The sequence below is a fragment of the Thamnophis elegans genome, chromosome 7 (assembly GCF_009769535.1).
Source record: "Thamnophis elegans isolate rThaEle1 chromosome 7, rThaEle1.pri, whole genome shotgun sequence".
NCBI lineage: Eukaryota > Metazoa > Chordata > Lepidosauria > Squamata > Colubridae > Thamnophis > Thamnophis elegans.
The window spans coordinates 16,509,300-16,534,246 of record NC_045547.1 but is presented as its reverse complement, the minus strand read 5'-3'; the positions used below and the strand labels follow the sequence as shown (position 1 = coordinate 16,534,246).

Genomic DNA, 24,947 nt, shown 5'->3' with positions numbered 1-24,947 from the left:
TTATTTTACTCATAACTATTATTTTTTGACTTTTGTTATATTCCTTCATTGATTCTTGTTTTTTTCCCCCCCATCCACCTATACCATTTATCCCATATCTGGTAGAATTCTGATTCTTCTTTTCCCTGGATTTCTTTAGTTAGTTTGTCCATTTCAGCACAATCCATAACCTTTCTTATTATTTCATCTTCGCTTGGAATTAATTTGTTTTTCCATTTCTGGGCAAAGGCAATCCTCGCTGCTGTAATTATATGTAGTATTAAATACTGGATTTCTTTTTTGTATTTCACAGACATTATTCCTTATAAAAAAAAAATCAGGTTTCCATTGTATTTTAACCCCTGTTATTGCCTCCAGCTAATTTTTGATCCTTTTCCAAAAAATTTTAGCCGCCTCACAGGTCCACCATAAATGGTAATATGTTCCCTGTATTGATTCGCATTTCCAACATTTTGGGGAGGTATTTGTTAAGATTTTAGCTAACCTTGTTGGTGCCAGGTGCCATCTGTAAAACATTTTGTACTGGTTTTCCTTGTATGCAACTGATAGTGTCATTTTTAAGTTTGTTCCCCAAAATTTTTCCCATTTGTCTAATTCAATATTATAGCCAAAGTTCTGCACCCATTTTATCATTTGTTCTTTCACAATTTCCTCTTCCATTTTATACTTCAGGAGGATTTTATATATTCTCCCTATCATCTTTCTATCTGAGCTTTGAATAATTTTATCCAATTTGTGTGGTTCTGTTTCAATGTCATATAATTTAGTATCTTTATTGTATTTAGTTTTGATTTGGAGGTAAGTTAGTGTCCATGTTTTGTAATGAATAAAATATATGGTCACAAGATAATAATGCCAATGGCCTTTTCTCTTTAATGAAACTAATGCTTTGGATTCATTTTGAAATGATTTTTGGAACATTTGGGAATGTAACGTGTTACTAGTCTGCATTTCACTAAAGAAACTACTTCCATATTCAGGAGTGTGTAGCTGTAGGTGACAGCCTCTTGATCCTAGAAGGTGACATGGTTGCTTTAATGATCCAGATGTCTGCCATGAGAGGGGGGGAGAGGGTAGAGAGAGGGGGGGTAGAGAGAGGGGGGGTAGAGTGAGAGAGAGAGGGTAGAGAGAGAGTGGAGGTGATAGATAGAGGTGATAGTATGTAGCTGTAGGTGACAGCCTCATGATCCTAGAAGGTGACATGGTTGCTTTAATGATCCAGATGTCTGCCATGAGAGAGGGGGAGGAGAGGGTAGAGTGAGAGAGAGAGGGTAGAGAGTGAGGGTAGAGAGAGAGTAGAGGTAATAGAGGTGATAGTGTGTAGCTGTAGGTAACAGTCTCATGATCCTAGAAGGTGACATGGTTGCTTTAATGATCCAGATGTCTGCCATGAGAGAGGGGGGAGAGAGAGAGGGTAGAGTGAGAGAGAGAGGGTAGAGAGAGTTGGAGGTGATAGATAGAGGTGATAGTGTGTAGCTGTAGGTGACAGCCTCATGATCCTAGAAGGTGACATGGTTGCTTTAATGATCCAGATGTCTGCCAAGAGAGAGCGGGTGGAGAGAGAGGGTAGAGAGAGAGTGGAGAGAGGGGGGGATAAAGAGGTGATAGAGGTGATAGGTAAAAGATAGATAGATGGATGGATGGATGGACGGACGGACGGACAGACAGACAGACAGATAAGATAGATAAGATAGATAAGATATATAAATATAACTAATATATAATAATGACTTTCCTTGTATGGTCTTATTTCTTTGTTTCAGGGAGTCAAGCCAGCCAGCTTTGATAAAGTAGCTATTCCTGAAGTGAAGGAAATAATTGAGGGATGCATTCGTCAAAATAAAGATGAAAGGTAAATGTTCTTCTATTTGGATTGAGCAGTAGAAATGGGCTGTGTTGACTGTTTTGATGAAAAACTTTCCGATAATCTGTAATGCCTCAGTACTCTACAAATGTTGGCAAATTCTTTCAGTAAAGGCCAAAATCCCACCTCTCTGTGACTGCAGGCTTAGTGCAGCTGTCATTAGGATGGTGCCAGGCTGCAAGCAAGGAATCTTCTGAGAGGTGCCCACCCAGTATGACCTGGTATTCAGCCCTGTCCCTTGCCCTGGGAACCCAACTAAAACTCTGGCCTGACAATCTCCATCTGCTTACCTGTTCTTTCTTAGCTCATGGGCTGTAAAAACCAGCAGGAGATTGTATTTGTCCACAGGTCCTAGTTTATTGACTGTTTCTTTAGTGTGTAATCAATGAATGTGGCGCTGGTTTTGCAAGCACACATTAGCATTTCTTTCAGTGAAGGTCAAATTACACCCATAGTCTTTTTTTCAAATTGCACTAATTACTTTTTTTGTAGAGAAGGCATAAATTTCCAATTTGTCCTCTTCTGTTTAAAGAATGGGTGAAGCATTAAAATGTATTGACAGTATTTCCTTTAATAATTAAGTAAACATTTGTTGCCTCATCCATTGTATCATAGTATTGCATCGTAATATTGTTTTCTTCAGATCTTTAAAAAAATAAGTGCTTTCTTTTTTTGGAGAACAAAGTGGCATGAATGCAATTTATCTTTGCATAAGAATTAAGGTTTTATTTGGGAGGAAAATATGTTTGGTTCAAATGGTAAAGTTTGAATAATCTTTTGTATTTAGTTGCACTGCTTTTGTATCCCTAAATCTCCATCTCACTCATGGATGCCCTAAATTATAACTTGATCTCTTCTTTTTATAATTATCAGATATGCTATCAAGGACCTTTTGAATCATGCATTCTTCCAGGAAGAAACTGGTGTGCGTGTAGAATTAGCAGAAGAAGATGATGGAGAGAAAATTGCTATTAAGCTCTGGCTACGAATTGAAGATATTAAAAAGCTAAAAGGAAAATACAAGGATAATGAAGCAATAGAATTTTCTTTTGACTTGGAAAGAGATGTTCCTGAGGATGTAGCACAAGAAATGGTGAGCAATAAAGGGATTGGGTATCTGTCTCTAAATGTAGATTTTTGAGTTTTGGATACAGTTTGGTCCATTTGTTATTTTGATAACTGTACAAAACTCAATACTTGAAAATGAAGTGATACAGAAAGCTGTAATTCATGAGTGAATTATGTACAAAATTCTTAACTAAACCCCAAGTCTCTCCATTTAATACAAGAATATTTTAAATAAGCAAATAACAATACAATCTGGCAAAAGTTTGAGGTAAATACTATTTACATTAGCCAAGAACAACCACATTTCTTAAAAGTGATTTTCTCCATTTTGTACATCGCCCAGTTTAATGCTTCAGATATCGTTGACATGTATTCAGGTATAATATTATGATATCTTACTTAGTTAAAAGCAATCAAATCACTTGAATACTTGCTTTTAAAAAAATGCAGTTTAGAATGTTGCTTGTCATTTTCCAGCTGAACTTTAAACAAAATATTTTTATTTTTTCCCAGTTGATAAGATTAATTAGTAAACTTTTCTACCATCAATCTGAGACAGATGTTTCTAGATGTAATTTCTAAAGTTTATTTACATAAAATATTTGACATTTTTAGAAAATTTACAAAGCAAATCTCTCTCAAAATGATTTACAGAGGAGGAAGTATTAAACAACAGAAATATAAATATAAACAACATAATAAACCTTTCATTTCAAGTCTTTGGAGATTCTCAATCATCCAGGTCATGGTTGTCTCAAAAGATTTTTTTTTCCAAAAAACAACTGGACTGTTTTGGTTTTTTCTTTGAAAATGTTTCTCCTTTTCATCCAAGAAGCTTCTTCATTTGTAACTAACTGACTCAGAGATAACAATTGACACTCAGAAATCTAATAAGTGGATGTCTACAAAGAATATAAATCTTTCCATACCCCACCAGTCAGTTAGAACTGAACAAGTTTCTTGGATGAATTGCCTTTTGAAAAAATAATATTTGGGACTTCCATTTCAAAATTACGAATAGAAATCAGTACTTGAAATAATAACTGATTGAATATACACCAACACCAACATTTAGTTAAAATCAAATCGAAACATTTCAAGTCTTAAAAACATCCTGGTTTGAGTTCACCTTATGACTTCAGTGTAGGTTATCTGTTAATAAAACAGAGGACACTGCATCTAGATTTTCCTTCCATTCCAGGTAGCTGTGGGTCAGCTGTCCTAAGAGGCTGAACAATAGTGGCTATACTATTATAGTTGCTATAGTGGCTTGTTTCCTTGATAAGATCTCATAATATTTTGGGAGAATACTGTGATGAATAATTTTTAAACCAAATATTTTCTTCTAATGTTCTTGTAATAGTTAATTTAAAACTGACAAGCTGATCATTTCATTTATGTTGTGTCATTCTAAAAATGGCTGTCTTGGTGAAGTTAATACCATGCATTTCTGTTTTGTGCCTTTTTATAATTATTATTTTTTCATTGTGAATGTTTTTATGCATTTTTTTAATTGATTGCTATATGCTGCCCAGAGTCACTTTCATGTGAGATGGGTGGCTCTATAGATGTGATACATAAATGTATTTATTGTCATTCACCATCGTCTAATAGTAAGAACTGTTTTTCTTTCAGGTTGAATCTGGATATGTCTGTGAAGGAGATCACAAAACAATGGCTAAAGCTATAAAGGATAGGGTATCTTTGATTAAGCGAAAGAGAGAGCAGCGTCAGTTGGTAAGGGAAGAACAGGAGAAAAGAAAGCAAGAAGAAGTCAATCAGAAGCAGCAGACAGAACAGAAAACACACTCAGGGGCTGCCCAACAAGGAACAAAACAGGCTGTGCCTACTACTAGTGTCACTGCCGTTCCCACCACTTCAACTTCTGTTTCTACCCAAGTAGAACCTGAGGAGCCTGAGGCAGATCAGCACCAACAGGTTCAGTTCCAGCAACCCAGTATTTCTGTATTATGTAAGTACTTTCTGTATGTGTCGCCTAACTTCCATTTCCCCCCCACTTGTGGATAGCGGAGGCTAAGTTGTCATTAGAGATTAATGGTCAATCTTTGTAACTATGGATGCAGTTTCTGCTTTGCTATTATGTTCAGAAATAGACACTGATTCCTGCAGGGACAAAATGGTTGCAACAGAAGCCAAATCACCATTGCTTGATTTCATATCTAGCAGAGAGAACCATAAATTGTCAGAATCAATTGTTGCCATTGTCATCTAATCACAGTAGAGAAGCCACTCTTTTTCTCCATCTCACTACCTTCTTACTATCATTAACATTATTATTAATCTCCAGTATTTGCATAAATTGTGGTGATGTCATCAGACCGGGCAGGATCAAATTTCTTCTATTTAGAAGAGAACTTTAAAAAAAACCACAAAAGGTTCAAAAGACACTTTCCCCTCCCCCTTAGGGAAAACAGTCACTCTACTACCTACATTATCAAGTAGTCTAGGTACCTTGGGAGTGAGAAAAGAAAGGCTGGGAGGAGACTTACCCAGGCAACTTGTGATCTTCCCTGCTGGGAAGGCAGCAGAGAAGTCACAAATGGCGATAACATGACCACAGATGCTACAATTGGCTGTAAGTGCAAACTGGTTGCCAAGTGCCTCAATTTTGTTTATGTGAGTGCAGGAACTTCAAAGACTGGTCATAAATTCCCTCTTCAGCACTGTCCTATTCTTCATAAGATGAAGCTACTAAATTACTTTCTGGAGAGAGGGACAGGAGGCTCCAGTGGATGGTATTGACACGCCCATTTGGCCACGAGACTAGGATGAAGCTGAAGACACGCCTCTGTGCTCCACCCTTTCTTCTCCACTTCATCTCAGTCCGGTTAAAGAACGAGTCATGTTTTTAACTCTGCAGTCACCATAGCTAGCTCTCTGCTTTAGGCTGTAAGTAGCTCTACGTGGTTTTCCTTTCTAACCACCAGGAAGTGTTACTTTGTATCCTTGGGATTGGCGGGAGCGCTGAGGTCGCGGCAGCCATTTCCGGCTTTGCCAAGCACGTGGCGCTGATCCCTGGGGGTTTTTATGCGATCAGGAGGCTAGAGGCTAGGGATTCCCAGCTCAGAGGCCCCACCATCACACCAATCTACTGGAAACGGCTTTGGCAGCTGGATTCGAGCCACGGAGAGCATGGAGCGCTGGGAAGAGCGCAAAGAAGCTTTTTTCTTTTTTGAACTGAGAGTGCGCGAAGCGACCCGGGCCGAGGCAAGCCTCAGCAGCAGCCCCAGACTCACCGTTCTCGGTTCTTAACAAACTTGAATATTGGGCACTATCTAATAAAATGAAATTCAGTGGTGAAAAGAATAAGGTTCTACATTTAGGCAAGAAAAATGAAATGCCCAGGTACAGTATAGGTGGTACCTTGCTCAACAGTAGTAACTGTGAAAGGGATCTTGGAGTCCTAGTGGACAACCATTTAAATATGAGCCAGCAATGAGCAGCAGCTGCCAAAAAAGCCAAAACTGTTCTAGGCTGCATAAACAGAGGGATAGAATCAAGATTCCCTTGGAGTGTTAATACCACTTTATAATGCCTTGATAAGGCCACACTTGGAATACTGCATTCAGTTTTGGTCATCACGATGTAAAAAAGATGTGGAAACTCTAGAAAAAGTGCAGAGAAGAGCAACAAAGATGATGAGGGGACTGGAGGCTAAAACATATAAAGAACGGTTGCAGGAACTGGGTATGTCTAATTTAATGAAAAGAAGGACTAGGGGAGATATGATAGCAGTATTCCAATATCTCAGGGGTTGCCACAAAGAAGAGGGAGTCAAACTATTCCCCAAAGCACCTGAGTGTAGAACAAGAAGCAATGAGTGGAAACTAGTCAAGGGGAGAAGCAACTTAGAATTGAGGAGAAATTTCCTGACAGTTAGAACAATTAATCAGTGGAACAGCTTGCCTCCAGAAGTTGTGAATGCCCCAACACTGGAAGTTTTAAAGAAGATATTGGATAACTATTTGTTTGAAGTGGTGTATGGTTTCCTGTCTAAGCAGGGAGTTAGACTAAAAGACTCCATGGTCCCTTCCAACTCTGTTATTCTCTATTCTATTCTAAAGCATTTGTGACCACCACTGCCATCCTAAAAAATCTCCCAAGATGGAGCTTCATTTGAGTCCAGGTTAAGGATTAATCTCTAGACTGACTCTGTTTGCCTCTCCTCATCTCTCCAAAATTACTTTCTAACCTCACTTCAAGAAATAGGCAGCTTCCTTGATCCATATATCCAGAGAACCAACCTAATGTACTACTGTCTGGAAGTTATTTACATGTAATCCTCAATTTATGGCTACAATTCGCCCTAAAATTTCTGTTGCTGAGTGAGACAGTTGTTAAGTGAATTTTGCCCCATTTTACAGTTGTTAAGTTAGTAACACAGTTGTTAAGTGCATCTGGCTTTCCCATTGACTTTGCTTATCAGAAGGTCACAAAAGGTCACCTTCACTTGATTTCAGGACATTGCAACCATCAAAAATACATGCCAGTTGCCAAGCTTTTGAATTATGATCACATGACCATGAGGATGCTGCAATTGTCATATGTATGAAAAATGGCCATTGTTCACTTTTTTCAGTGCTGTTGTAACTTCAAACCGTCACTAAACGAACTGTTGTAAATCAGAAATACTTGTATTTCTTTGACAGATCAAATATAAATGGGAAATTAGTACAATATAAGACAAATCCATATTGTGGAAACTGGTTGGTTTTCTTCTGCTACTAAAATTTAACTTGAATCTAGCGTATTAGCAATTTGTGATCTATTCCACAGTCATGTCTTTGCTATTAATAACTAGACTCTTGCATTTCCTTCTATCAGTTTCATAGTTAATTTAATTTCATCTCTGTTTACTTCCTCAAGAATGTATTAGCATTAAAAGATCTTTGGACTGGCAAAAATTAATAATTCAGCTGGGGAATGAATACATATAGGAAAAATTAATTCCTTCCTCTTCTCTTAAGATGGTTTGCAAGCCAAAGCGGTATATTCTTTTATAATTATGTCAAAAACACAAAATTTATTATTTCTTTTTTGGCTTATTTGGCATCCTTCGACGATACACAAAAGCTGTAGGGAATAGCAGAAATCACTAGAATTATATAAGCAAGAAGAAGATCAAAAGAGGAAAGTACACATTAATATCTCAGTTATTTTCCTCCCAATTACAATTATCTCCCAAGTCCATGAAGCTCACCTCTAAACAGCCCAATACAACTTCTGATCTTAAGGTAGACTTTAATACCATAAGCAAAATTGTTAGTACTGCCCAGGTAACTGTTATGTGAGAGATTCTGTCTATTATCATAACTATATAACTCTGTGTGACTAACAACCAGTTTACCAAAAGAAGAAGAAAGAAAAAACAAGATAAAAAGGATCACTAGAAGCACAAAATTTGAAATAGCCCAATACAAAAGAAAATGAAGGCATATAACCAGTTCACAGAAACAGACACATGTATATTGAGTTCCACTAACATACTGGCCCTGACAGGGTGGGGAAGACACGAAGTTTAACAGACTTCTTTAAGCTAAAGTCCCTGGGATACAAAAGGCATGGTGTCTGGGTTTGCTCTCTGATTGGAATAAAGTGTAAAAATATTTCCTAGTAAACTTGCCTAAAGACTATAATTAAAAAATAGTCCCCTGGGGTTGAAGAAGAGTGTTGAATCATTATTGGAGAATTATTGCTTATCTCCTTGCTATTATTCAGTTTGTTTTTGAATTGCAACAAAAGTTTTTTAAAAAATTCAAACGCCCACTGGCAGAAATCTTATGCTATTATTTTTATTCGGGATGATTTGAAGGAAATGATCATAACCATAGTAGTAATAGTTTGCATCCTGCAATGCTACCTTTAATGCCATCAAAGAATAACATCTGCCTATCCCACCCAGGTCCTTGGGAAGGACTCGCTAGGTAGACAAAAAATGCCAGATACCATGTAAATATCTGGCTGATTGTGTGATAAACTATAGTAATAATAATAAAAAGAATATCTCTTTAGAATTGATGTTGAAAAATTTGGGGATATTAACACTTTCCCTCCATTTTTTGTATATTGAAAAGTAGATAGAGAAATCCAAAATATTAAAATAATGTATAAGAACAAATTTTCCTGATTGGTTTTATTGCCTTAGATGCCTTTCATCTAAGGTATCTGATAATTTCAAGTACTAAAACTATGGATGATATTTGTAATTTTAATTATAGTAATTTATTTAAAATGTGATAATTACATAAGACTTAATAGTGTCAACATTTCAATGTCAACATCCAGCCTGAGAATCCAAATTCCGTTTCTATGCACTATCTTCCTTCAGCACATCACTTTCAACATATTAAATGGGGAAAGAGGGGGGGGGAGGGGAAAGAGAGGGAGAGAATAAATGAATGAATGAGAATGTTCTTTGCACTTACAAGGCTTGAACTTACCATGAAGTTATGAACCTGGTATTTAAAAATCATATTTATATTGTGTTTTACAGCTGATGGCACAGTTGATAGTGGCCAGGGTTCATCTCTCTTTAGTGAATCATGTTTGAGTAGCCAGCAGACGACTTCCTTCACTTCCCAGCAAGAACAGTCTCTTCCAACACTTCCAGCCTCAGGATATTCAGTTCCTGTTGGCCAGCCACAGTCACAACAGCCTGGAGGATACCAGACCTCTACAGTGGTAAGCACAACATTAAGCAGAATGGCAAGAACCCTAGAATCTTGTTCAATTTTCCTGGGTGGGCTTAGACCTCAGGTTTTCAGTCTGAAGTTAATCATAAGTAATATAGGAAACTGTGTGCGCAAGCCTGTTGCTTACCCTAAGATTGCTTTGAAATAGGAATGTTCTGAAAGTAAGCATAGTGAACTGAATGTGAAACATTTGCTTACTGGCAGTAAATGCACACACAGAGGTATTTGAAACTGTACTTAGGTTCAAGCATTGTTGAATTGTGGGTGGAATAAAAATCATGGGATGGAGTTTCTGAATAAATGATGACATTTATAAAACATGTGTTATGTAAATGTGTTGTAAGTTTTCAATTGCAGCTAAACAAGGTAAGAAGAATTAACCATTATAGAATGCTGCATGTAACCACTTCAGTTTTAAGTGAACCTTATGTCTCCATTTATTTATAGCTCCCTTTTACTTGCTTATGGGCACAGTTACCTTTCCCACTTCATGTGTTCATTTGTGTTACCCTATAATTTGTATCTTTCTCTGCTGGGCTTTCAGAGCTGACATTGGGGGATTTCTAGATGATCTCACCTCCTATTCTATTCATTATACTTTTTTAAACGAAAAAAAGCTACTTGTGGGATCTGTACTGGCAAAAATTATAACTGGTTGTAGAATTTGACCCATAGCCAAAGATTGCAACATTTGTATAATCATACATTTATTTATATCATATTGATGCAGGTAGCTAGGGAAAGTAATCCTTTTCTAGAAGAGAAACATTGCCATACATTTCAAATGCACTTGTGAAGCTTTGTGCCAGAGGTGGGTTCCTACCAGTTCGCACCAGTTTGGTAGAACCGGTTCGTCAAATCTACTGAACCGGTTAGAAGAGGTTCCACCAGTGGACCCGGAAAGCAGGCCACACCTACAGAAGATGTTCCAAAAAATTTTGAAACCCACCACTGCTTTGTGCCCTTTTAATCCAAATGCAACATTTTAGCTTTAAGTTTTGTATACATAATTTTAGTTCCTCTGACTCCATTCCAAAAATATTGTTTAAACAATAACCCATTAAACAGTCTTCACATGTCTTGCTTCAAGGTTCAGTAATCATAAATAATACTAAGGGTATGTTAATAGTTCTTCTGAAAAGGCCATTTTCAAATGACAAATAGATTTCCAAGAGAGAGAAAAAAGGAATTCCGTCTCTTTTGGAAGTTACAATTTTGAGGGAATCTCAGTGGAAAAATGACTTGGGAAGAAAATAATTAAAAAACCTAAAAAACTGGTGAGAAGAAAAAATACTGGCTTCTGGAAGAGCTACTACATAACTTTTTAAAAAAATCTTAAATTGGTTCAATTGACAAAATAAGTAAATTATCATCTACCTTGGGAATGTAAGCAGTTTATAGTATCTTTATTTTCTAATGAACTCTTCTACCATATTGTTCAGTTGTCAAATTTGTTTTTAATCTTAAAGTCTGAACATGTGCTGATTATAATGTGAATCATTATTTTGTGTCATATAATTCTTAGCTGAATAAAATTGTAGAGAGATCCTGGCAAGGCATTATTTAGGAGGCCATTCCAGTTCAAACAAAATCAACTGAAGTGAAGAAAGGGGGGGGGGGGAGACAACTAGAGACAATTATATTAATATTTAATTGTTAACACTTGGAAGAAAGAGGTCTTCTTCATTAAGAGCTTGTTTTCTATGCCTAAATAGAATAAACCTCTAATGGATCCCTTAAACACAACATCCTAATGGAGACCTGAACTTGGAGCAGATGCCTCTTTTCTACACCACTGTTTGCTAACTATATTGTTGTAGATTTAGTTTTGGTGGAATTTAATAGAGGAAAACCTGAAGGCCTCTAAGGTGCACATATTAATTTTGTGTGTGATGTCTGTCAAGTTTCTTGGTAACCCTGTCTGTTATAATCAGTCTTCTGCTATGATTATCTTCCTGAGTTTCAGCTCATTAGTCAAGTCATTTATGCTCATTTCTTTGTGTTTTTTTTAGCCTCAACATGGCTGTAGCATGTCAGTTTGTGCTTCCACTCTTTCCCCCTTCCTTTCCTCCCCGATCCCTCCCAGTTCTCCTTCCACCCTGCCATTAGCGTTGTCTGCACCTCTGTCTTCTTCCTATCTTCGGACTACCCCGCAGGAAACTTTTGGTGAAAAGCTTTCCAAAGCCCTGGAGAGTGTCCTGCCCATGCATATCACCTCTCCACGCAACCAACGGCGCTCCAGCCTGCCTTCCCTCTTTGTCAGCCCTGTATGTCACACTCCTGACACGTTAAGATAAGTTACCACTAAATACATCCTGGCTTCTAGTATTGGATTAGGACGAAAAAGGCACCCTGGTTACTCTGTGCTATAGGAAAGCTAATTCCTCTCCTTCCTGAAGTTAGAAATTAATTTGATCAAAGCTTTGGGAAAACGCTTAAAAGTATCACATAATTTATAGGAGGAATCTGAAAATTATGGTATTATTTCAAAAACATTTGAAGGTTTTCTCAGGTAAATACTACAGTTGATTCTCATTATTTGTGGATTCCATAATTGCAACTTTGCTTATTTGTTAAATAATTATTTGTAGTTGCAAAATCAATAATTGGACACTTTTGTGGTGATTCATGGACATACGGAGGAGTGAAAAAATTGAGTCACCTAATGCACACTTTTCAGGATGTGCTAATTCGGTAATTGTGACTTTGTACAGCCTAACTCTGTGCCAGGCTTTCTGGCAACCACATGGCCAACATTTCTTGGCATAATATGAAATGGTTTATCATTCCTTTTTTTAAAAAAAAAACATCCCTGCAGTCCTGGATTTCCTAGCAGCTTCTACTTAATCGCTAGCCTAGGATAGTACAACTTAACATTTTCTCAGAATTTGCCTCAATTGATTGGGTGTTTCTATCTGTTATATGTTAGTAATCCTGAAAGTGGCATTTATTTATTGTTCAATCAATAATTTGCAGTACATGGCTGCCCATCTCAAATAAATGATTTTGGGTGATTAACAATAACAGTAAAACAGCAAAAAAAAAAAAAAACCTTCAGAAATTTGCAAACAAAAGAAAATGTCAATAGAAATACAAATACATATATTTCAACAAGATTACAAAATTAATTCACAGGGTCCGGCAGACATAACTGTTACATAGGTTTGTCTGGTAGTGTATACATGTGTACTGTTGTGTGTATATTCCTTTTCCTAAGATGGATTTTTTAAAAATACATTTTTGTTAAATTTCATTATAAGACAAAAATATAGAAGAAACAAATATTAGAAAAATAAGAAAAGACAGTAGAATGAAAGAGAGAGAAAAATAACTTCCAACTTTCTTTGATACAGTACATTCCAATCATAATACAGCATCAACCTTTTGCTTCATATTTCACATTTCAAGCCAATTCTTTAATTGCAAAATCATTCTAATCATCAAAACCTAAAGTCAAAGTTTCTTTTTTTCAGTTTCAAGCAAGATAACTTGGATTTTTTTTTATTAAATCAATTGGGGGAGCAATTAAAATAATCAAAATTTGCAAAGGAAATGGAAGATAATGAACATTACCTCTATAGCAGATCTATAACAAATAGGACCTGTAACAAACTACCATATTATTAATCCTCTGATGCATGATCTTTTTTTAAATCAAATAATACTCATTTTAAACTTACTTGCACTGAAATATATTTGCTATAATAATTTACTTACTGCGTGGATAACTTTCGGGACCATTTGCTTTAATTGCCTGAATAACATTCACCTGTAACTGTTGAGTCTTGGGTGCTGTCTGAGCTTGGTTATTTGCAGATGTTTTGTTACTAGACAAGATCATATCTTTAGTGCTTTCATCTGTCAACTTGAAAGTTTCACTGCTCACGCCTAACTTCAAGTCATTTATGAAGAAGGTAAAATCATGTATGTATTTGGCTAGACACAGTAAAGAAGCAGAGCTTCATGTAGGCAATGTGAACAAGGCAGAAACAATTTTTAAGCTTCATCTATTCAGGAAGCAACTGCTTGCTCTACTATCATGGGAGCTAAAGAAAATTACCCTCAAGACACACATTTATGGACTTCAAGAAGGTTAGAAGCTTCCTATTCCTTAAGCCCCGTTCCTTTGTGCCATATTGGGCCCTAGGGCTACTCCCAGTATATTATGCACTGGGTGTTTTTAATTTTAGTTAAGAACAATAATGGATTTCTTGTTTAATCTCTGGGTGGCAACTGGAGGTAAACGTAAAGCTCTTGTGATACAAGTTCAATGTCTTGCTACTAGCTGGATATATTTTCTTGGCAACATACAGAAGTGATTAAAATTATTTTTTTTAGATAAGGAGAGGAAATTAGAATCACTTTCCTACAGTACAAGAAAACATTTTCCTCCATTCCCAAAGACTAAGACTAATTGTCACTCCACATTTTTTTCTATGTCATAGGAGAATTTGCTGCTGCTTTTCCAAAACAGTTTGAATTTTGATAACATGGTCTCAATTGATCCTATTAGTATAAAAAAGAAAAACCAAGCATTTTAATCACATTGGAATGTGTTTAACAGAGAATTTTATAAGAGATAACATACCCATTCTAGCATAATAAAGTGCAACACTTGACAAATGTAATCCCTTTGTTATAACTAGGTTTTGGAGGTGTGAAAACAATGAATAATCTCTAGACTTGTTGCTGTTTAAAAGCAGAGTCTCTTCCTATTTAGACAACTATTTCTCAGGAGGTGTACTGTATTGCAAAATATAGATATATGTATGGAGAAATGATGGTTTTGAAGCAAATCTAACAAAATGTATTTATCTTAATAAAAAGATGATTGGAAAAACGGCTTCTAACAAAAGCAAATATTCCTATAGACAACAGTCTCTGCCATGGATGTATTTAATGGATTTGTATAACACTCAAAACATTTTGTGTGTTAAATATGACCTAAGTGTAGCCATTCTATAAGGTTACTAAAGAGAGCCATTTATTGAGCTTAAATGGTGATATATTTCTGTAATGTCTGAACTACTTGTCTTGTTCATGTCAATACAGCCTCAGTCCGTGATGCATCGGTATGGGGGAACCCCAGCATTCCTAGATTCCCAAGTAATTTTTTCTACCATTCATGAACTGCCAGGCTCTTTCTCACCACCACCCACCTGTCCTTCGGGGGTGTCCATTTCTCAACGGCGTAAAAGTACTTCTGTCCTTGAAGCCCAAACTTGCCATTTCCAGCCCTTGTTCAAGATCACTCAAAATCTACTTCTCCCTGGTGGTAGTCCAACAGTTTGGACACCAGAGACAGCAACAATGAGCACAACTGCTCATAACTCCACAAGAGAACACATTCAGGCTAACACTGTGTTGAACTCGACTCAAACCTTGAATGATTACAGACCTGGACAAGCAACTTCGGAAGATGCTACAAACATGTTGACCCAAGAAGCATTATATTTAATGGGCATGCACTACCAATCTCAATTACCTGAACACTATGAGACACTATCCTATAATGCTCAAGGAACTGAGCCAAATTTACTGCAAACTCCTGAACCGAGAATTGTACAAGGTGGCCCTCTTCAGAATTCTGCTTTCGAATATCAGACAGGTCAGACATTTTTGGCAAGACAAATTCAAAATTTGAGATTGGATTCTGGAATGAATCCATTATTGCCAGCGTCCGACATATCAACCCCATTGAGCGCAGATGCCATGCAGATGAATTTTCATCCAGTCTTTGTTCCACATTCTGCACCTGCTGTACTCTCTCACAGTGGGGATGGTCAAACAAGCGTGTTTGAGTTCCATGTTCAAACTCCCAGTGTAACTGCAGGAGAAAGTACAACCTTATCTCAGTGTGTTTATAGAAATCGTCACACAGATTTTAACCAGGAGGAGTCTACTCAAAGAACTTTACAGCCTGTTCGTCTTCAGCCTGTAAAAGAGGAACAGAGTAATTATATGAGTTCTGAGTTCATGATGAGTAGAGGCAGTTCTGTTCTCCAGAGCTGGCTGGATGGTAGCCAAGGGTATTCCAGTGACTCATCACAGTTAACTTCTTCTGATACTGGTGATTTTCTGTCGCCCCCTCTGACTGGGACATCTGTATCATATGCCACAGATTTATCTTTTTCTGCTTCCCAAATGGCTCAGAAGGTATTGCCTGATTCACAGATCTTCATCCACTTTCCACAGGGAACTTCATCTGAACAGGCACACTCTGCGTTGGTTTCAAGATCATCTGCATTCTATTCTCAGGTTACCAGTACAAATGCTTCCAAATATTCTTGGGTTTTTAGTGTTACCTTGGCACTATAGTATAAGATTCCTTTTTCCCTTCCCAAGATACTCTGGTACCGAAGGACAAATTGTTTCTCCAGGAGTGTGTTGCCTGCTGAAACAATTCTAGTCCTATCTTTTTAGGAACATCCTCACTGGGACTATTATGTGTAGGGTGTATTGATTGTAAGCAAATCTTGATTGTAGGGCTGTGTAATAGATTATGTGTTATTACTTCATTGCATTAAAGTCTTTTTACTTATCTGAAGCTGAGTTTGGAAGCTCAGGTAAGTGAAATTTACAGCTTCTTTTCACCATCTGAAAATGAAAAATCTGGGAAGTTTGGATGTTCTGAGAGCTCTTAGAAGCACTCAAATATTCTTGTTCATTTTTATTTAAAAAAATTAATCCAGTATTTCCTTATTCAGATTGTATACTATGATTGCTTAGTGTAAAATCAACAGAAATGACGGCTCACATGTATGTTGTGCTTATGCAGAACATCCAGATATTTTGAACTTTGTAAAATAAATGTGCTGTGAATCCTTAACATTTAGCTATATATAATTCAAGTCAACAAACCACTATAAAATTAATTAGGAGTATATCCTATGAAACATAACAAAGTTTGTTTTATAGAGAGAATTGTACTTACTGATTTTATGTTTTGAGGTTGCAATCTTATACCGGCTTACCTAGGACTAGGCTCACTACGTGTAGTCCTTAACTTACAGGAATAATTGACTCTGGAATTATGGTTGTACATTGTCACAGCATCATGTGACTGGACCACATTTGTTGTGGTAGTCGTTAAGCAAACACCATAGTCATTAGGCAAATCAATTTTCTCCAATGGATGTTTCTTGTCAGAATCCCCAAATAAAAATGGGACACTGGCAAAAGTACAGGTCACAGTTATGTGACTGCAGAATGCTGCCGATGCCCCTAAATGGGAGTCAGTTGCCAAGTGCCAAAAATGCAACCACATGATTATTTGGAGGGGGTTTCTTGCATCATAACTTCAAAAACAGGTTGTAAGTAGCTTTGGGGGGGGGGGGTGTCCATCATAATTTGAACAGTCTTTAAGCGATCGGTCGTAAGTAAAGGACTACCTATAAACAATATGTCTGACCTGTAAATAAATATGAGTTGGATTACATAATGTATCGCTCAGCATCTAAAATTGCATTACTTTGCACATATGACATTTTCATAGATGTATCATGCATGCAAATTAATGCAATTTTAGATGCTGAGCGATATATTATGTTCATATATTCAAATATAAAATTATCCACTTCAACAAGAAAGTAATTTTGTCTCCCAGTTTTCCATTTTCCAAGATTCTGCCTTCCTCCCCCATCTTAAACATTTTAGGAAATTTTACACCCTAATCCATAATTGGCACCCATTGAAGATACGCATAAGGTGTAATAGTACTGACACATGGGAGTCTGCTCCTCTTTCTCCATGATTAAACTAAATTAGTTGCTGATCAATGTGGTCAAACTGTGACAATGAGACATCAAAACACATATAAAGGAACTATATCGCAATAAAGTGTGTGAATTATGCAATCTTCAGCTGTTTGAAAAACTATACATAAAACAAAATTATAAACATAGATAATAATTTCCGCCCCCCTCTGGTCCGTGGAAAACCCTCTCTTACGAAACTGGTCCCTGGTGCCCAAAAGGTTGGGGGCTGCTGCCTTACATCCGCTTGCTATCCATTCTATTGGGAAATTGTGTTATATTTCAATTCCATTTTTGGTATAGGACTTGTATTTTTTTCTTTCATCTGTTGTTTTTATTACTATTTACTACTTTTTAAAATACATTAACGTTACCTAGCCTGGTAACGAAACATTTGGGAACCAACCCACAAGCTCAGAGAATGAACCTCCACTTTCATCCTACATCCAAGCTACAGATATTTGCCCCTAACACAAACTTTTTAAAATGTTTATTTTCCCTAATCCAGTCTTGATCTCAGCAAAAATAAATAAATAAATCTGCCCTACATTCAGAATATTTAATTTCCTTCCATCCTTCACTAATTCTCATCCTTCATTATAAATATCAAAAGAGTCACGTTCGTTGACTCATTATTTTTCCATATATGCATGCACGAGTAGATATGCTTAACCACGTATTTGAAACAATTCTTTTTTTAAGCAGTGCAATATCTTCAGTTTTTCAAATAGCCCAGACACTTTTTCTATATTTTTCTTCCCATCTATCCCTTCATTGCACCCAACAGGATTTTTTATGCACTGAATTAATTCAGAATATTACACTATTTTTCTATAGCTATCCCTGATTCCTCCATTGCCATCTTTCACATTTGTAACATGCAGTTATCACCTGTATATGATTCCATGTACAGCTTAGATGATACCAATTCATGCATTTGATATACATTTCAGCCCTTTCATACATATTTAAACTCACACTTTCCGTTTTCTGCAGGCCCCAAAGGTGCTTTTTCAAAAGGCAACTGGACTTCCTTTGTTTTTCCTTGAAAAGGGTCCATTGAAACAACCGTGACCTAGATAACCTAGAATCTCCATAAATGTTTCCTCATGCATTCAGCAGTTCCACATACAGTATCAAGACTACTTCCTTTTTAATCTATTATATCCTTCCTATTTGTCTTATTTTCGCACACATGCAATTATTTGTTCTGCTTTATTTCCTAAAGCTTATTCTTTACCATTTAATTCACCACATTCCAAGCAGAAATTTTGCATATGCTATGGCAGTTGCCAGACATTCAGCTCTGCTTCTATTGTACCTTTGACCAATCGTGATTTTCAGCTAACACTTTTTAATAAGATAGAGAACATGGAGACTGCATGACCAGGATTGGTCACATCTGTGCAACGTTATCTATCTGCTCATAGTAAGAATAGTACCAGTTTTTCTACATTGTTGCAGCATGCCCTAAGTAGAACCAAGAGGCAGCTTCACCTCAAGCCCTCTCATACTTTTCTATGTAATAATGCAGTATTTCTCAACCTTGGCAACTTGAACATGTGTCGACTGCCAAGTCCCAGAGTTCCCCAGCCAGGATGGGAGTTCAATCCACGTATCTTGAAATTGCCAAGGTTGAGAAATACTGTTCTAATTGAACACTATCTTATAAACTGCTATGTGGTTACATCCAATATAAATACGTGTAATATATTTGTATATTCAAGTTGCACATTCAAGCAGATCCCTTGGCCCCAAAACATTATCTGTCCCTATCTAAACACTTTGTACTATTGATTGATAACTTATTGCTATTTCTTGTGATTCTAATAAGATCTGTGATTTTTGGGGGGGTAGGGGGAGGTTTCTAAGAATCTTGGAAAATGAAATGAAAATATAAACAGTTAAGCAAATTGTACTCTGAACATTTCAAGATGGTTACATAATTATCAGGGTGTATATTGCAAGCCATTTCAAGACAATAGTATTTCTTCCCCTCAGGATGGCCCCAGAACTGTGTTTCATATTTCCCCCTTAACGTGAAGTTTTGAACACTGTATGCTTGTTTAATAAAAATTCTTACCGTATATTCTTATATTTTCAGCTTAGCTAAAAAAATACCCACTTTTTTTGTGTAGATCTCCAACCCTTTTCTCTCTTGCCCACCCTTGTATTAAAACCTAAATTATTTTTTTCTTCTTTGAAAACATTTGTTTTTCATTATATATTGAGATACAGTCCAATACATAATACACATTTCATTATATGGGAATGATTGCAAAAGGTGGTCATTGCCATTCCAGTTTTACATCCATTCATAACTGTGTTGTTTTGATTTTGCTTGCTTACTCATTCAAAATTTGAAATTACTAACCCTTGGCTTCGGGTGCTTTTTCTGAAAAAACAGCTGATTCTTACAGTATCTCTGAGAAATTTCTAACAAGGTTCTTGGATTTGCTTAGATTTGGCTAGAAAATACCATTATTTCACCTAACGATAGTTCAGCATTTTGTCTTCTTGAGTGATAGATATAAATCTTTGAAAAACTGTAGGAAAATTAAACTTTAAAAAAAGAGATCAGTATCATTTTTCCTGTAGAAATTGAGTGTGTGTCCCTATTTGTAGCACAGGGTCTTTTGGGTTGGTTTTAATTAACCCCCCCTCCCCCCCACACACACTCCCAAACACATATTTCATTCTTATAATACTAGTAACTGAGTTTGATTACTGGAAAAATGCAACTGCTTTAAAGTGTTGCAGATAGCTGCACTATGAAGTCCTTTTTACATAATTGGGATTACCACACAGTCCTAGTTGATTAAAATAAAATGCTTTTCCATTTCAGGGCAATTATTACTTTAGGTCATTATTGTTTCAATGTTCCCAATACTGAAATTGATCAATAGTCTGATTCTGATTCTCTTTCCCTTCTATGCAGATGCAAGGGCAGCCATCCTCAAATGAATCATCGGTGACCGCATCATCACAACTTTTGCAGCAAAATCAATTGGTAATGATGAATGATAGCTGTATCATTTTGTAGATTCAGTGATATCCCTCAAAGTATTTTCATAGCATTTTCAGTGTTTTTCCTCTGGATTAATGCTCTAGATTAAAAAAAATGATATACTTCCGGAAATACCATCATAAATTTAGCAATTGGTCTGATGTAACAACCAGATATTCTGGGTTTTGCACATTTTTCTGCTATTGAGACAGAAATATTTTCCATTTAACTCCATTCTTGCTTTAGTCTTTTCATTTTACTTTGGCATAGAAGCCAACATGGAGAGTTGGACCCATCATGCTTTCTCAGCATTTTCAGTCCTAATTAGCACCAGGTTCTGCAGATAAAACCCCTCATTGCATCATATATTGATAGTTTTGATGCAAGAACTAGCAAGCAAAAACAACTGAATACTGGACAAGTGTTTAGAACAATAATTGATTTCAGCTAAATCAAAAGCTGGCTAATTTGGCTAAACCAGCTCTTAAATTGAAAAAAGGAGAAAGGAGGACTTTTTCCTCCATTTCTATTTGGCTATGAATGTAAGTGTCCAAACAAAATTTATTGGTTAATGAAACAAATTGTATAGCTGTCCAACCTATACACTGTATTTTAGAATACTATTGCCTATAAAAGTTCATTTGCAATTCCAAATATCCCCAATGTTGAGGGCTTGGGCTGATTATGGTTGTAGCCCAAGAGTATTTGAAAACTACAACTGCTCATTTTATTTTAGTGTCAGTATGATTCCTCTTTATAGAATCCATGCTTACCGAAGGCACATCTATTCCAAATTGAGTATTTTTAAAAAAATGAAATATTTGTGAATTCATTCTCTGATTTTTATTTCATGTCTTCATTTCAGACTACCCAACAGCCAACCACCTCTCAGCAGACTGGGCAATACCAAGTTCCACAGCCACCAGTTTCCACTGGATCTGCTCCACTACAGCCAGTAACACAACAAGCACAAGTAATGCCTATGCCTCAGGTACCTGCTGGGACGCAGGTATAGTACAGCTTGGTATTTCTAAACCACCCTCTAGGCTGTCTGAAGTTTAGATTTTTACTTTTATGTGGATTTTAAAAAAACGGACTATAGATAACAGGATATGTGTTGCGTGGAAAAATATAATAGTTGATTATGAAATTGAAAGGAACATCGATTTATGAAAGGGAAAGACTTGTCTGCATGAGTTTGGACATGATCTAAAATTATGTAACTGGCTGGTTTTTGAAAAAAATGTAGAGTGCCTTTGGTATGTATAATTTCAAGTGTATATTGGAACCAATAGCCCAATAATCTCATACTGAACATTCCTTAAAAATGCTCTTTCCTATATGCCTTTCTCCTTTACTCTTGGCTAAGAAACTTTCCTGCTAGTTTTACCAAATATATTTTTATGCTCTTTTACTAAGTAAAATGTAACATTTTTTTCCTTTCTTGGACTAATGCAGTAAGAACATGCTTCCTGCAACCCTGCTTCTTAAAACCCTATCTCTATTTTTCTTTACCTCCCCAGCTTCCTGTTTCCCAAACAGTGCCGATCATCCAGGGTGAATCACAGTTACCTATGGGAGCACCTTCCCTTGCTCAGTCTTCAGCTGCCCCAGTCATGTCTCATTTCCTCCCAGTGGGACAGCCCATACAACCACCACTTCTTCCACAGTTCTCGACCTCTCAGATGCCCATGCCAGCACCTCATGTGTCTGTGGCTCAGCCATGCTTCCCATCTCTATCCATTTCTATGGCAGCTGGCATTAACCAGCCACTGCTTACTCTGGCTACATCTGCTGCAGCAACTGCCCTTCCTGTGGGCTCAACAGGTGTCCCTAGCCAGCTTCCAACCCTCTTGCAGCCTGGGGCTCAGCTGTCCAGCCAGGTGCTCCCACAGCTTCTTCAGCCAGGTGTTCAGTCCATGGGATTGCCTTCTACTCTGGGACAAACTGCTGAAGTTCCACTTCCAGCTACAGATGCTCTGTACCAGGTATTTTGGGAATCAAGCAAAAGTCCCCCTCTGTAATCTCATCAGTTCCCCAATGTTTTAATTTCCATGAAAAATCTTGCGTGCAGGAGCTCTGCTTTACATGGAAGAACAATAAATAGGAAAATATAGTTTATCATACATGGGAATACATGGGAATCTTCTGATATAAAGCTAAATCTGTGTCTAAAAACTGGACCTTTAAAAAAAAAAAGCAGTAATGCTTTTATTTTAAAAATTAGTATTTATTAATTAATAGTGCAAAGGCTACTTATGTCTAAAAAAAAGTTAAAATTTCTATTTAAATTTCGTGTCTTATCTCATTCTTAAATATAAGGGGATGTGTAATAATTCAGATGCTTCCTTAGAATTGCTTGAAGAAAGTGACAAATTACTAAGATGATGATGATTATTGAAATTTTGGCTATTCAGTTTTCACCTTTTGACTTAGAAGCTATGCTCTAATGGGAGTACAAACAATATACTTTTGTTTGGTTGGGTTTTTTGTTCTGTAATGTTCTCTGTTGCTTTTTACATTGTGAAAATATGCTCAGCATATTCTCTCTAATTGTAGATTATGAAAATACTGTTTGCTTTATATTTTGCCAAACACACCTCTAGAATTAAAAAAAAAAAACGGGAGTGGGGATGATGAAATGTAGAGGGTGTTTTTTTCAAAAAAACTTTACCATGAGTAGCATAGTTCATCTTGAAATTTAAGAGTGTGTAGCTGAAGCTCTTCTTTCAAAGAGGAGTAGTTGCTTGCTACAGAGATATAGGCTGCATGGTGGCTTGGAAGGTAAAAATGATCCTAAGGCAATATGCTCTGGAGCTTCTGAAATAAATTAAGTCTAAAATGGTGGTTGGGCAAAAAAAACACTTTTAACAACCTGGCTTGCAATTTCTCCTTTCTTGTCTATTTCATACTGTTTCATACCAGTCACACTAAAATAAGCTAACATGGCTTCCTCATTTGTCACAGGGCTTCCCACCTCGGCTACCAGCACAGTATATTGGAGACTCAAATATTGCTTCCTCTTCTGTGGCTTCTGCTTGCCTTCCTTCTGCAGTATTGTCCCCTCCTTTACCCACAGAAGCATTGGCTCAGCCAAGCTATCTTGCTGCAGTAGGGCAGCCTTACATGGAACAGAGTGTTTTAGTTTCTTTGGGCAGTCTAGGAGGACAGGTTCAAGTGCCCCAGTCTGCTTCCACCCAGCAGACAGCATTAGAGGTAAATGGATGAACTGCATGTTGTTGGGAATGTGCTTTAGAAACTGAATTTCAAAGCACCAGTTATACAGCCGGTCTCGTTTTCCGATTCCAGCTAATATTGTATGTTAACTTTCAAATGAATTTCTCTTACAACAGAATGTGATGCCAATGTGGAAACCTTGTTGCCCCTGGCTGTGCTGTTGGGAAGTGAGTGGGCCTCCCAGATGCAAATTACTTACTAGTACTTCTCTCCTGGCTAGTAATGCCCTTTAAATAAGATACAGATTCTCAGTAGCACCTGGAAAAAAAAAACCTTTCCTCAGAACTCTTCTCTGCAGCTCTGTTATTAATGGAAGAGATTTGAATTCCCCCTGCATTCTTCATTGGCTTTTCTGTTGCACATTCTGCTAAGTAAGATTTCTGGTTGCATGGCAAGCTTTGATGTCACATTAATCTCATAGTTGACTTCTTGAATTTGCACGAGAAACGCTCTGAAAGTTAACAGTTTGAATTCGGTAGATGCTTTAAAAGATGTAGAGAGAGTGCTTTTCAAAGCTTCTAGTTGCGTAGATGGTTGGATTACGATGTCAGATTAAAAGAAAAGTTTAAGAAGTTACTTGAATGTTCATTTTTCTCATTGCAGGGTACAACTCCCGGAATCACGCAGATTGCACCTCCAGAGCCTCAGCCTTCCATACAGCAGCAACCTTCACAATCAACTCCTTTAGTTTCTTCAATAGACAGGTAAATAGTAAGCTACTGCTTTGGAAAAACAGCTGTGATAGCAAAGAATCTGATTTTCTTATTCCCAAGATTTGAGAATGTTTTTAGTTAATTTTGTATGTAAGCTAAAACTGTGTTTTTCAAATTGGGATACATTTTCTGAAATATTTAGAGCATGCAAGAACCCAATATATTCAGCATAATCACCTAATAATAATTTTCCTGCTACTTTTGAAGAAGATGAATCTTAAAGTAGATGATATCGTACATTAGAAGACTGCATAGTATTTATAATTTATTGGTCTGTTGCAGATATATTCATTTTGGTGCATGCTATTCCGCTCTTTAAACAAAACTCCCACCTCCTGAGTTTTCATCCTAGTCCTGGAACAAAACGTTCTGATTTTGTTCTGAGCAAAAAACAAAATTAGGCTGTTCCAGTCTGTTCTAAGTGTCCTCATTGGTTTGTTAATTTCTGAGTCACGATTAGCTCGAGGGTTTGTTTCCCCCCCCCCTTTTAAATATGCTTCCAAGTTGACATTGCAGGTATTGGTTCTGTCCCTAATGCTCTTGGCTAGGACTGATGGAGCAAGGAGGAAAGGTGGTTGGAGAAAATGTAAA

General features: G+C 36.9%; 1 protein-coding gene across 1 annotated transcript in view; it reads left to right on the top strand.

Moving 5' to 3' along the window:
• WNK1 (WNK lysine deficient protein kinase 1) overlaps positions 1-24,947 on the top strand; it is a 112,462-nt gene that overhangs the window by 50,255 nt on the left and 37,260 nt on the right. The window contains 12 exon segments of the mRNA XM_032221405.1: positions 1,764-1,852; positions 2,738-2,957; positions 4,568-4,904; positions 9,447-9,634; positions 11,658-11,733; positions 11,736-11,791; positions 11,793-11,912; positions 14,698-15,903; positions 20,338-20,409; positions 21,272-21,415; positions 21,930-22,394; positions 24,247-24,347. Coding sequence (XP_032077296.1) covers positions 1,764-1,852; positions 2,738-2,957; positions 4,568-4,904; positions 9,447-9,634; positions 11,658-11,733; positions 11,736-11,791; positions 11,793-11,912; positions 14,698-15,903; positions 20,338-20,409; positions 21,272-21,415; positions 21,930-22,394; positions 24,247-24,347 — 3,074 coding nt within the window.